The 14,011-nt window shown below is 39.5% G+C and overlaps 1 protein-coding gene across 1 annotated transcript in view; it reads left to right on the top strand.

Annotated features, from left to right (window-relative positions):
* LOC148332266 (microtubule-associated serine/threonine-protein kinase 1-like) overlaps window positions 1–14,011 on the top strand; it is a 60,351-nt gene that overhangs the window by 6,094 nt on the left and 40,246 nt on the right. The window contains exon 2 of the mRNA XM_088303417.1: window positions 7,846–7,877. Coding sequence (XP_088159543.1) covers window positions 7,846–7,877 — 32 coding nt within the window. The remainder of the gene's footprint in view (window positions 1–7,845; window positions 7,878–14,011) is intronic.

Here is a 14,011-nt window from a genome sequence, read left to right as displayed (position 1 = left end):
TACGATAATCAGTCTTCACTATTGCATTGCAGTTGGTTAATTGCTAGGTTGGCCCATCTCTACTTACGTCCAATTAGCAATGCCACCCCGCTGTGAACTGAGGACTGCCTGTTCATGTTTTTTGTTAGGCAGCAGTGTGACGTATGCCCTCTGAATGACTGGTAGCAATCCATCTTCCCGAGTGGAAAACTTAATTTTCAATTAAAGCTTGGAACTACTTTGGCTGGACTTCTCATTTTTGTGCCGCACTCACGAGCATGACCAAGCAGTAGTTGGATTTTGTACAGTATGCTGAGATTGCAATTTTCTAAAACTTTGCAAAGGAGACCAACATTTGTGAGCTGCTCTATGCCGATGTTTCAGCTCTTTTCATTTCGGTTACCATCCAGTGTGGTGGGGCAATACCTAAAAGGTGCAACTATAATTATGGTTTGTTTTCTTTGTCGTGTTTGTTGGAATTTATATTGTGGCTTGGTTACCCTGTTTTGCACTATTTGCATAGCTTAATGCTGCCATAGCATCCTAGCTACACGTGTTACGCAAACACGAGACAGTTTCGGGTTTACTTTTGCCAACTGAACTGAGCTCTTCTGCTTACTCTCAATTCAAGAACAGCCCGTTTAGGCCAGAAAATGGTAAGATAACATCAGGGGTTGTATCTCAAAACAAATCCAATGTCGAGGTAGTAAACGCGAAGGCTGAACATTCCTCTGACGGCTCTCAGAAGAGTCAAAGCTTTAAAGTAAATCTTGTGGACCATTCAAGTGAAGAATACGCAGTGTGACATTTTCCTTGCAATCGGCTGTCACTTTTTTGGCAGCAGAAACAGAACAGAAGCTTTGATTCCGTCCAGAGCGCTGGCACAATTGCCTTTTTTCTTCTCTCCAGATTCCAGTTAGTGTTCTTTCCCCTCCGTGGGTTCATATAAACTACGTGAAAAAAAAAAAATCGCACGCTTCAGCCTGTCATCTGTTAAGCAGAGAAAGTTGTTAAATATTTGAACGATTTTGAAGGCCCCCGCTTGCCACATCGCAAGGTGACTGAAGAGCAAATTAATTATTTGTAGTTGTTGCACAGATGCTGTGCATAATGCATTCATTTTTCTCAAAGATGTCATTGCGTGCGTACATCTGTGACTCTGTCTGCAAAATCACACAAAATATGTCTTTATTCTTCATTATTTTGTCTAAACTGTTACAAACGGTTCTTTCTTCATGCTCTTAAACAGATTTAATTAAATCAGATTTTCATGTGGAACAACAATTTATCGGCCAAGCCTTATTGCATAAACAGATGAATACCTTGTTCCTTTTTTTCAATACCTCTAGGAAATAAAAACACATTTCTGTACACTACACCCAGGTTTCCACAACACAAGTGTGTATGCTGGATGTTGAGAGACCTGTGATTTTTTTTTAAAACAAACTGAATTCTCCAAATTATAATACAGTAGTATGGTAAAACATAAAAAGAATATTTTGGAAAATAACATTAAAAAACTAAGAAAAAATATATTAACTGAAAAAATAGAAAAGAGAGGGAAAATGAAAAAAAAAACAAACACATTAGTTCTACAAAAATATTTGCAAAATATTTTTTCTAAATAAACTAGATAATTAAAATAAACAAGAGAAGGGGAAACATACACCAGTGGGAAATATTAGATTGAATGAAAGACAAAAAAATACAAACATAATAAAATATAAGACAATTCACAAATAATTAAAACACAAATATTTAATTAACTACAATGTTAAACATAAAAACCAAAACTGCAAAAATACTTTCAAATTATACAAAGATAGTGCAGTCACGTCTTTTTCTTCTATGGTTCAAGATTGTTCTTTCTCCATTTTTTGGGGGCCGTGGTGCAAATAGAAGCCAGCTGCGAGGTAACTACCGCTCTCACGTATGCCAAATACAACAGTCGGCGTAATGATGGCTAGCATTTTAAACGGTAATGCTATTAACATCTGCAAAGTGATCACGACTAACCAGTAATCCGCAGACATTTTCAGCCTTTATTGCCACGTTGGCTCTGTTACTAGCAGAACGCTGTGAAACTCACCGACACATTCCATTCGTGCGGACAATGTTAATGTAAAAACACAAAAAATAACCAAGTGCTGGTACTTTTAAGCTACAAGGTGACACACCAGCCCGTTACATATTTTATGACCATTGTAAGACAGAAGTAACAACTCGTTCGACGGCGCTGTGTGTAGCTTTACCTTTACACATTTGTACAAATATAACCCTTTTCACGACTCGCTTGTAAATTCCCAGCCAGTAAATAAACCAAATGTATAACTGTCATATTTTAGTGTGTTCTTGCCATTGACTGTGACTCCAGGCAAATGTGCAGAAAGAGTATATTAAACAAGATTGTTTACAGTCAGGTTGTAATTTTTGCATCATTCTGAACACCAGTTGGACAGAATATATCAAATAACCCAGCATGTCCAACTTGAAGCCCATAGAAATATTTTGTCTTCATATGTCCATTATACTCTAAATGTGTATTCTATTTAATTAAATGATTGCGGTATTATAGTTTTTATAAAGTACAATATTATAGTGTGCTATTTTTTTCTTAAAAAAATAAAAAACTGAAATATTGGGGTTGTTATGGAACGAATTAATGGCACCACTGTCATATCCAGCCATCCATTATCCGAACTGCTTCTCCTCAAAAGGGGCGCGGGCGTGATGGAACCTGGGAGACAATTTCGAGTGTACAGTCAAGCTTCTAATGATTTTTTTTTTTTTATGTGGGTTGAAACCGGAGAAAACCCACTGGGAGAACATGCAAACCACTCAGGAAGGCCAGAGCCGGAATCAAACCTTCTACAATACAATACAATTTTATTTACACAGCGCATTTCACAATAGCTGGAGTTGTAACAAAGCGCTTTCCATATGGTGTAATATAAATTAGCAGGAAATTAGAACACATTATAAATATTTGTATAATGCATTGTCCATTTGCATTCTTTTCTCTTTTGTTCACTCAACGATCCATTTTTACAAGAGTAGTGATTCCACTTGGACTTGCCAAGGTTGTCATAGTCCTGTGATAAGAAATGAGAATAAACAACATGGCATCAACACGTTCAGTAGCTGCCTAGTCGGCACACATAAAGGGAGCAGGTGTTGTTTTTTTTTTTTCCCATTAACTACCCCTTGAAACCCCGTATCGAAAAACAGGCACTCACGCGCACGCACACATCGGAACATGCTGTCTTGAGTCATTCTGGCCAAGCTTACTTCCTCTTGATGATGTAATTCATTAGCCATCCCAGGAAAAGCGCCCCATGATGGGTGAAGTCATTCTAATTGAAAAAACAAAAAAAAAACATAAGTGAATGCAATCCCACAAGAACACCATCACACAGGTACCAACATCCCATCTGTCATCCGTAAAACTGAGGGATTTTATGATGATGTGACTGCTGGTTCCTCGACATATCTTGACGTATCAGTTGCTCTGCAGTTGCTATGCTGCTTTTATGCTTTGTTCCTTTCGTATGTCATATAGACCTGATGTTTCACAGCATTTAAGCTTGAGTTACTCAGTGACACACATTGTCAGCACGTCAAGCTTTCTTTGAGTGGGGATGTCAGATTTCTTACGTGTCTTCTGAATCCAGCTCTGGTCTCTGATGTTACTTTGTAGTTTTGTCGGTAAAAACTTTTTACTTTTCAACTTTTATGTGATGTCTGCTTCTGGGTCCAAAATCCTGCTCCTCACATGACAGGACGTAGTGACCAGTCATGGACCCTGCGGCATATCTCGTTGGAGCAGTTGCTATCCAGTTGCAATGGTCCTTTAATGTTTTGTTCCTCACGTTATGTCATAGGACTGATGTCTTACAGTATTTTAAGCCCGAGTTACTCAGGTACACGTTGTCAGTACGTCAAGCATTCTTCCGTCTTTTCTGAAACCAGCCCTGCTCTCTGTATTTACTTTGTATTTTAGATAAATACGTTTACTGTGTCATGTCTGCTTTTGAGTTCATATTCTGCTCCTCACTGTCAATGTTTGTTATAATATTCAAAATAAAATTTAGGAACAATTGAATTGTGTGTATTCTGTGGGCTTTCGCTAACATTATTAAATGATATTAAGAAAAGGTACTTATCTGTTGTGGTGAATACAAAGAAAAGAGTTAACATGAGAGGTGTCCTGGCTTGTTCGCCCATATTACACAAAGAAGGTGAGCCAGGGTTGTCATGGCAATAACTGCATGCGGGTTTGAAGCTGTTATCCTACATGTTGTTCCTTTAAAGATATTCACTCCATATTTTCTTTATTTTGAAACGTGTTGACAGAGTTGCTATTATTACAAGCTTGTGCCATACAAATGACGTTGGCGGTCAAATGTCTACATATTGATCTGCTGACAGCCACTAAACTGTCAGTTTTTAAATTTGTGTCCACGAGCAACAGCAAGCATAATTTTGCATCAGAGAAATTGTTCCAAAGTCCAAACAAATAACTGAAGTTGACCTGGAACATAATTTGTTCAACCTACAGTTAATTCAAAGTTGGAACCTAATTTGACAACTTTTTGGAGGGGAATGTATGAACGGTATCGTAATTTTTTCGGGATAAAAAAAGAAAATCAGCAAAAGTCGATTAATCGGCTGGTCCTTAAAAAAAGAAATCCACTTTGTTGTTGAAGTGACTTGGCTTATGGTGAGTCATATGGCTTTGAATGTCCTCTCATGTAACTTACAGAGTCTATCTTGTCCCTTGTTGAGGCTTCACATGGAGCGAGTGTTTCCATGCGGTCAAATTCCAAATTGTACTACCTCAGTATTGTTCAGTTTAGAGGTGCATTTCCAATGTCACCATAATTATTGAAATACGAAATATTAAACAACAGCCAGCAATGCTAGATTCCATTCATCACGTCGGCCTCACAGCGAAGAGGTCTATAAGTCGTAGCTCAATTCCAGCCGTTTTTGGTGGAGTTTGCATGTTTTTTTATAGTGTGCTTGTGTGGGTATTTTACCGGTAAAGTGGCTTCTTCATATTTTCCAAAAATATGCATGTTAGGTTCACTGAAAACTAAATCAGGTTGGGCAAAGTATGGCCTGGGGTCATATTTGATGCACTCCGTTGTTTAATCCAGCACCCCAAACGTTTACATTATCAGAAGTCCTGTAATAGTTATTTCATTAATTTGGCTGTTTTTCCCCCTGCAATTTAGTTTATTAAAATATCTTTTTGTTTTTTTTATTCTTATCTCTCAGTTTAGTTGATATACTGTAAATACCGCGTTTTCCGAACTACAAGGCACAACCGCATATAAGCCGCAGCAACTCTATTTGAAAAAAGAAAAACAACAAAACTACATACAAACTGCACCAGACTATAAGCCGCAGCTTTCGATGTTGAATTTTTTTTATACTGCATGTACGTAACAATTTCATACTGTGAATGCACATAAAAGTACAGAAACAGATTGTTAAAACAGTGCCTTTTAACAAAGCAACAACTTTGATAATTAAAACAGAACAGACCCAAGGAAAAAAAAGATTTATTTACCATATTTTCTGAACTAGAGAGCGTCCCTACTGATGAAAGAAAAATCCACAGAAAAGCCGCACCGCTGTATTAGCCGCAGGGTTCAAAATCTTGGAAAAAAGTAGCGGCTTGTAGTCCGGAAAATACAGTAATACAATTAAAATGAATAAAATGTACCGTTTTTGTATACATTTATTAATTATAATGAACGTTATTTAAAAAGACTCATCCTTTTGTTGGTAATGTGTCATATTGTCATCCGTGTTGATAATTACTGATCATGTTGGTGCAATTTTTGCAAACCTGATCTAAAATAATCACTTCCTGGTTAAAATGTTGTATCACATGATATATGACAAAACTCCTGAAAAATGAAATCTAGGAAGAGAAAGTGAAAAACGTGACTTTTTTTGTGATGACCCCAATCATTTATTCGCCGTGCACTTTCGCGTTGCACAGTATTTCTGATTGCTGTGTTTATTAATGATAATTCCAGACTGGGGGGTGGGGGGGTGGATGCTGTGTTGTGGTGCCAACCTAAAACTGGTTGCGTTTGGTTTTGCAGGCACGTGGTGAGATTGTTTTGATGTGAGAGCTCCAGCTGTCAAGTCATGTTTCATCAGCTCGCCTTTGTTGCTGTTTTTGGGACGCTTATGTTTGTCTTCCAAAGACAAAGGCTTTGACGCAGAGCAGGGAAATGAATTGAGGACAGCCCAAATGATTAGACAGAAGATTATTTACTTTTGGGACGTCATTAGTTGTCTCTCAGTTGTTGATTTTCAACATCTGACCTTAATGTTGTTAGTACGAGCAGACTTATTGGATAATCTGCCAAGAGATATGTAAGACAATCTCTCCAACACTGAGTCTAATAGACTCAAATTGGCAACGGATGGTGCAACAAGCACAGTGGAGAGGGTGCGTCCCACTTGATCTTAATCACATCAGTGTCCTCGCTGCTGTGTCCCGTCGTCATCAAATGAGCAGAAACCGTTTTAAAATTGACTTTTGCTTTACTCGACCTGCCGTTTCCTGTCACTCAGAAAGCCCCCGAGCATTGATGAGATCGGCTGTTGCGCCACTCATTGTATTAGCGTTGTAATCACAAACCTGGCCACAGCTGAGGCACATTCAACATTACAACTGAGATGAGTTTACTTTGATTTGATATGCTAATCTGTCTAGAGGGGCAATAGTCCTTGTCTGAACTGTGACAAAGAAGTGAAATATAATAACGTCTAAAACTGGTGTTCCAAATCACTACCGATCCATTATATAGTGCCCTATCTAGCTAGTTCGAAAATTTATAATGCTTTTGTAGTGCGACTATGGAGTGAGTATAGGTTGCCCCCTACAGTGGAGGTAAAAATCTACCCACCCCCCCGCCCTTGTCAATTGCTTGTTTTTAGACATGTATAAAAATGAGACCAGCATAGATAATAATGATTTCAATAACTTTTCCACCATTAACGTGACCTATCACCGGTACAACTCAATTGAATAAAACTAAAAATTTTTTGTGGGTAATTACAAAAAACACTTGGGAGAGTATGATTGCACTGGTGTACCACATAATTAGAACTTTTCAGAATTAACCAGAGCTGGGCACTTGACCCTTTTTTGCCGGTCAGTCCCCCGCCCTGCGGCTGCGATCTGGGTAGCCTTCCGGCCTCGACCCTACAGCCTTATTCATAAAAATTGTCGGCATAGTATTGATGAGCTTTTGTTGTCTGTCTCAAAGTGATCTGGCCAGATTGCCCGACCTGAAAAAGTTCAAATAAATTGCAGTGTGATCATTAGCTGTTGTGTGACAATTTTATTTTTTTTAAATATTTGTTTTCCAGATAAATAAGGAGAAATTTGACACTGGACTATAATTCCAAACACTTTCAGACAATTATGATTGTATTCTATCAGGACTTCATTCTCTCTTCTAAACCTTTTGCGTTTTTGCATTCCAAATCAATCGTGAATTTTACAGATGTTATAATCTCGATGCAAACATGAGAGGATGAACATATCCATGTAAAAGGAGTTTAAATGAGAAACGCCCTCTTTTTTCAAACCGTTAAATATTAAACTATAAATTATCGTAATTATCCCGCTATAATTGCTTGAAACCACTTCAGTCTGTAAATGAGCTGCTGCTCTATTTGAATAAATAAATGCAGTACTTTTTTATGGACTCATTAGCACACTTAAAGTTTCAATCATGATTATGTCGATAGTAGCATTTATGATCTATGGTCCCCCACTGATTATTGTGTATAAAAAAAAATCTAATGTGCATTTTTTTCTCTCTTTGTTACCAGAAGGATCTTCCACTGCCACGGAAAAGTAGCAGGTATGTTCTTGTTTTTTTATGTCATGTTTTTTTCATTATTTGCACAAGATATTACTGCTTATTATATTTCACTTGCAGTTTTCTGCATTGCATGGGTAGTTATAAAAATTCAGCTGTGGAAATTCGAGAGCAAACAAACAGGAGGAGGCATGGTCTGCTTTATTTAGATGCCATCGACTGAAGGACCCTTAGCCACTTGGGGCCCTGATGTGTAATTTGACTCTTAAAAGGCATTCATTATTTGATGCGTTGGTCACTTTGCACACCTATCATTGTTTAACTTGCAAATATCTCGGTCTAAATTAATATTTGAGTGGATGGGCCTGATAAAATAGGAGCACAGACGTCGGATAATCCTTGTGATTTAGCTTCTGAATCACTAATTAGCATATCTGACATTTTTGCAGTTTAAATCTCCCAATTATTTAAGCTCCCAGCATCTTTATGATAACTAATCTTTTAGAGCCAAACGGAGAAAACGAGCCAAAATGTTAAAATTCGGAAAGCAGTGAATTAGAATTTATTGCAGTGCACACTGTTTTTTTTAATGAAAGGATTAACAAACTTTCCCTCGAAATGTCACATTAAAAGCCAGAGATTAACATTTGCCGACAGCTTCGCAAAGCCGGATAACAGTGATAGAGATGTCGTCTCCGCATAGGTGGATTTTGCCGTGTGAATTCCGAGCTCCTGCAATCCTTTTCTCCTCCATTTACAAACGAAAATGATCCCAACCAAGCTGATTAAAATGCCTCCGAAAGACACATGGGACAACTGTGCATGAAAATAGTCAAGATGAACCAAATTGAATTTGGAGATGAAGTCCAATTTTCAGGAAACGCATCAAAAACGGCAGATACAACTTGACGGTCGAACCATCATCTTCACGAGATGTCAACTCAAACAGGAATGAACATGATCACGTTGACTGCATGTATGTTTCCTTTTTTTCCATTCATCCACATTGTATTTAAAAGTCTACACACCCTTCGTCGAATGCCAGGTTTTTGTGGTATGAAAAAATATGAGAGCATGATGGATCATTTTAAAATGTTTTCCGCCATTAATGTGACCTAAAATCAGTTTTACTGAATTGAAGAAAAAAAATAAATAACATAGTTCTCTTCACATACTCAGGAGGTGCAGCTTGATATTAACTTTTATTTATTTGTTTTTTCAAGCTGTTGGCTTCAAACAACAGGCAAGCTTGAAGTCTCCACTTACCAGTATGAGAGCGCCGGGATCATAGATGGCACGATCACCGCGTGCATGACGTCACTCACGTTTGCTGCATGCTGAGTATGCAAGTTAACACGCAACTGTTTCTGTATAACAGCCAATAGTTTATCTGTTGGTTAAAAACACAAATACAGAAAAAAAAAACTAAAGGAAAAAATACATGCCTACATCCATATATCCGTCCATCTTTGTGTACATATATCATTAAAGAAAGGAATGCCTAGCTCGGTTTAGTGTTAATATGAAGAGAAAGACCTCCTAGTTTGAATCCGAACTTGCTAAAATAAATAAATAAATAAATAAACCAGCCATCTTGTTATCAACCCATAGTTCTGCTAATTATCACAGCATGCACAGCGAGTCTGCTAACCATTTTTGAGGTTTGGTCCTGTGAGGTTCCGTATAATAGCGGAAATAACTTTTGACAGTGAAGCTGTCGCATTCATTTCCGTTGACAACAGGGGGTGATATTGCTCAACATGGTGGCTCTTTGAGGTCAATGAATATTGATAAACAATTCTGTTTAATTCTTATTCCATGGGTGTAATATTAATCAGAACGGGTTTTAAGTAGTACTGGCTCATACGTGTTCTTGACCCCCCCAACAAATATTGGGGTTTAGTTACCCTCTAAATTGTATTTAATCTTATTATACCCAAGTCCTTTATTTATTTAATTTACACACGTGTGAAAACAAATATTAAATATTACTTAAAACTTTGCCCCGATAATGAAAAAAGGTTTTATGATGGGGCAGTTTGTCCCTGGCCGAAATTAAATTGATATTATTTCCAACGGGACAGTGGATTATAAACAAATCGGAAGTCACCCAGCGTAGTGTAACATACCATGTTCGACTTTAATATTTTCAACCGTCATTTTCTACAAGATGCTCATGTGTCTCTGTCCATGGTTCTGAAATTCATTGTGTCGCTGTCACGCCTCTTTCTACTTCTCGCTGAGAGATAGATTTGAGTTCCCTGCTGCTAAATTGCAGCCTCAAAAATTCAAACCACATTGACTGCATCTCTTTTGTCTGCTAAAAAAAGAGCTGACTTGAAAACAAAGCCAGATATGGAAGGATGGGGGAACTTGTTGGGGGGGGGGATAATTTGAATATGCTTATCATTTGGGGTGTGGAAATCAATTAAATCTTTCTTGAAATTGTTGTAGCCCAAAGCCATGAATGCATTTTATTACTGCTCCCTTGTTCGCCGTCTGCTTATCATATAAACTGTTGAAGCAATTGAGGATGTATGACTTTAATGCATGGCTAAATACATTGTGCAAGTGTGTGTGCGTGTGTGTGTGTGTGCGTGTCTTATTTAATTGTCTTAGTATTCTGCGTACACCTTGAGGGCAGAGGTGCTGTCTGGCAACAGGAGAGCCTGTCGATGGACGCACTCTGCATCTCGATGCTTGAGTAATTACGACCACACTTCACTTTTACTGCCTGATTATTGCGCATCTGTGTGTTTGTGTGTGTGCCCTCGGCCAGCTGTGCTTTGTCCGTGGCCTTCGGCTCCCGGCATATGTCGCAGCGGGAGATAAGGAGGAAAAAGGTTACTCGGGTGGTCCGATGGGTGGAGTGTCATTGTTTGTGAGTGAGGCACAGATTGGGAATTATTGAGCTAAAAAAAAAATTCCATCCTGCCGTCTTCATCATATCATGGCACCCACTCCTCTCTAGGACTACCCCTTCCTATGTCATCGCCATCCGCCTCCATCTCTTCTCCACCATGTATATTTCATCCATTCCTACTCCTACATTAGAGACGACATCCATTATTCAATTAGTCCACTCGGCACCACTGTGTAACTGTCGACCCGCGTCAGCTTTAACGTTTGCTGGGTTTGTTTGAGCTCAGAAGTTGAGATGCAGCACAATGTGCGTGTGCGTGTGTGTGGGCGTGTATGCGTGTGTGCGTTTGTGTGTACACATTTCACACACTCACACAATAATGATGCCTCCTTTAGTGGCGCACTGCTGAGCCACTCGTGTGACATGTACGACACAGATGATAACAGAGCTCATCCAATCTGACATTTTACTAAGCGGGTGTGTGCATTATTCGCCGAACATTGTTTTCTTAAAACCAGCAGTATGGAAAAATGCTCAACTCAGCTCATCTTTGTTGATATGTTTGCTTTGTGTGTGCATGTGTGTGTGTGTGTGTTTCTTTGAAAGGCTCTCTCTATCTAATTTACTTTTTTTTTTAAATCACCATGGGTTCTTGTTTTAATGAATGCTGTATTGAGAAGCCAAAAGAGGAGCTGAACCTCTAAGACAGTATATCTGTCTGTCTGTCTTATACTGTCCCCAGAAGACAAAGGTACCAAAATGAGCAACTCAAATGAAGAGAGAAAATGAGACAAAACTGTTAAATGACTTTTAATCGTATTTAATTATGTTATTATTACTGTCTATTCTATCAGGGTATAACATTATAGATTGTGATCTTTCCAATTAAAACGATCTCACCAATTTGCATGGGTGGGGGTGGGGCTGCAAAGACTTAGTTTGGAATTCATTCATTTAGAGGAATCATGATTTCAGATCCCAGTGATTTGAGTCAGAAGCATGATCAAGGAACATATTAAGCTTGTATTTCAAGGCACCACTATACGGAATACTATCGCTTTCTGATTAAAGCAGCGATTGTTGTATGCCTTGAACATGACCCAATGCAGCAGATTGTTGCGTGTCTTCAAGGTCCTGTTGGAGATGAAATAGCTTCAAAAGAAACAACATTTTCATAGGATTTATTCATACTGACAAATATGACTATAACTGCGTTATAGTTGTCGTCTAATTCTAATCGTCCAATTCATCTTGTTGCAAATAAGTAAAATATTGACTCCCACCAGGTGTTTCATTCATTTAAAAAAAAAAAAGTGCAACCCTGCTTTCCTTGTGCCAGCAAGTCAAATTGTGCACAATAACACATGCGCCCCCACTGAACCCACTCGGCCCCCCAGCGCCTCGCCCGCCTCCCGCTGTCTGTCCTCAAATTAGTCTCCGCTCGGCTGCTCCGTCTTGTCTCCACCGCCTCCCTCTCGCATCATCCCGTCTCGCTCTCTCATCTTTTCGCTAGTGTTTGTGCCCCCCTCCCTTACTCCCTTCCCGCCCTCTCTCTTCTCCGTCTGTCGATCTGCGCACCAACCACCCCCCACTTTCACCCACCCCTCCCTTGTTCCATCTCCCGGCTTGGCTCGCACAATCCTGGGGATGCAGCCTTAACTCTTGTCTCTTGCCTGCCTCACATCTCTGAATCGTCCTCTCATGTAATATGTGTGTGTTGAACTGACATGTTGGCTGTAGAGGTTGCCTCTTGACAGCCTCTGTGTGAGTGTGTGTGTGTGTGTGTGTGTGTATGTGTGTGTTCGCATTCGTGGAGACTCAGCTGTACGCTCATGTTCAGCTGCCAACACAGCCTCTGCTGCTAGCGACATGTTTCGACGCACAAAAAGGTAACGACGTGTCTGTTTGCTGCCTCGCTCCTGTTAGCATTTTGATTGCTGCTTGAACTGTGTGTGTGAGCGTGTTTTATTTTCGGGTGATATTTCCATTGTCCATGCCAGCTATGGTGCTGTCACAGTTGTCTCCATTTAGCTCCAGCAATATGGTGTGTGTGTGTGTGTGTGTTTTAACATGCCCAGTGGCCTCTGTGTGATAAATATAACATGGACCTATGGACAACAATTCACTTGCATCATTGTCAAGCGGTCTTCGTGTATTTCTTCTTATTTTCATTTGAGTTTTAAATGAAGGACCAAGGCTGAACAATTAATTCAAATCGACATCATGATGTAGTAGCGATTGTCAAATCAGAAAGGCTGTAATTTGGAGGGGAACAAATGCTTAATTTTGGTCAGTTTGAAGGCTTTTAATTAATTTACGTCGTGTCTATATAAGTTCAGTTCTTAAGCCGTGCACCCCCCATGTTTACACGTTATTGTTTCATGAAACATGGAAAGTTGAAGTGCTAAAGCCACTATTGTCGTATTCTGATGTGCGACTGACTGAAAACCAAAACATTTATGTATAACACATCTGCTATTGTTTACTATGATGACAATTCATTAGAATTTCACACCTTGCTTACAGTTGTGCTGAAAAGGAAAGTGGCCATGATCGGTAAACAGGTCAAGAAGGTGTCCCAACACAGAGGACATTGTTGTGTCTGTGTCAGTGTTCGGCATTTTAATGTTCTTCATGAGTGGCATGGCCTGCATGTGTGTGCGTGCGTGCGTGTGTGTGAGTGAGAAAGAGCGGTGGCATTATGAGGTAAAGGCATTATTGGCAGCGTCCGGGGAGTGCTTGTGTAGTGGAGAGCCAACAGTGGGCAGTGCAGTGCTGAGAGTGCTGTCTGCCTGGCACCAATCTTGGCTTTTTCCTCTCCCTATTTTCTTCCCGTGCCTCTATTGTTGTTGCCTCTCCTCCGCTCGAGACTTTCATTTCGGTCTCTCGAGTCCACCATCTGTCACCTACATTTCTATTTCTCGGCCTCTTTAATGGATGATGTGTGCTGGAGAAAGTCTACTTTGTATTGGCTGTGGAATGCTAAACATCTCAAAAGGGATGTTATTTGTTATCGCACAAACTGACCAGTTCATTAGGAACACCTGCATAATCTAAAGCAGTGTTAACACATCCTGATTTTTAACATCTTAAATGTTTTTTTTTTTAAATGTAAGAGGCCCTGCTTATGATGAGGATGAAATGAGCAACAACCCAACTCACTACAAATAAAATACTGTGGTGCTAAACCAGCACTTCTCAAATAGTGGGGCGGGCACCCCTGAGGGGCGCGGTGCGATGCTGGGGGGGGGGTGACCCTGGGGAACATGCTTTTTTTTCCGCTGTACAACAACAAAGTGTAATTGCACAGCCA

The sequence above is a fragment of the Idiotropiscis lumnitzeri genome, chromosome 8, assembly GCF_059441095.1.
Source record: "Idiotropiscis lumnitzeri isolate Australia: NSW breed Sydney's pygmy pipehorse chromosome 8, RoL_Ilum_1.0, whole genome shotgun sequence".
In the NCBI taxonomy this organism is placed as follows: domain Eukaryota; kingdom Metazoa; phylum Chordata; class Actinopteri; order Syngnathiformes; family Syngnathidae; genus Idiotropiscis; species Idiotropiscis lumnitzeri.
The sequence above is the reverse complement of the archived record's forward strand: the minus strand, read 5'-3'. Positions and strand labels throughout refer to the sequence as shown.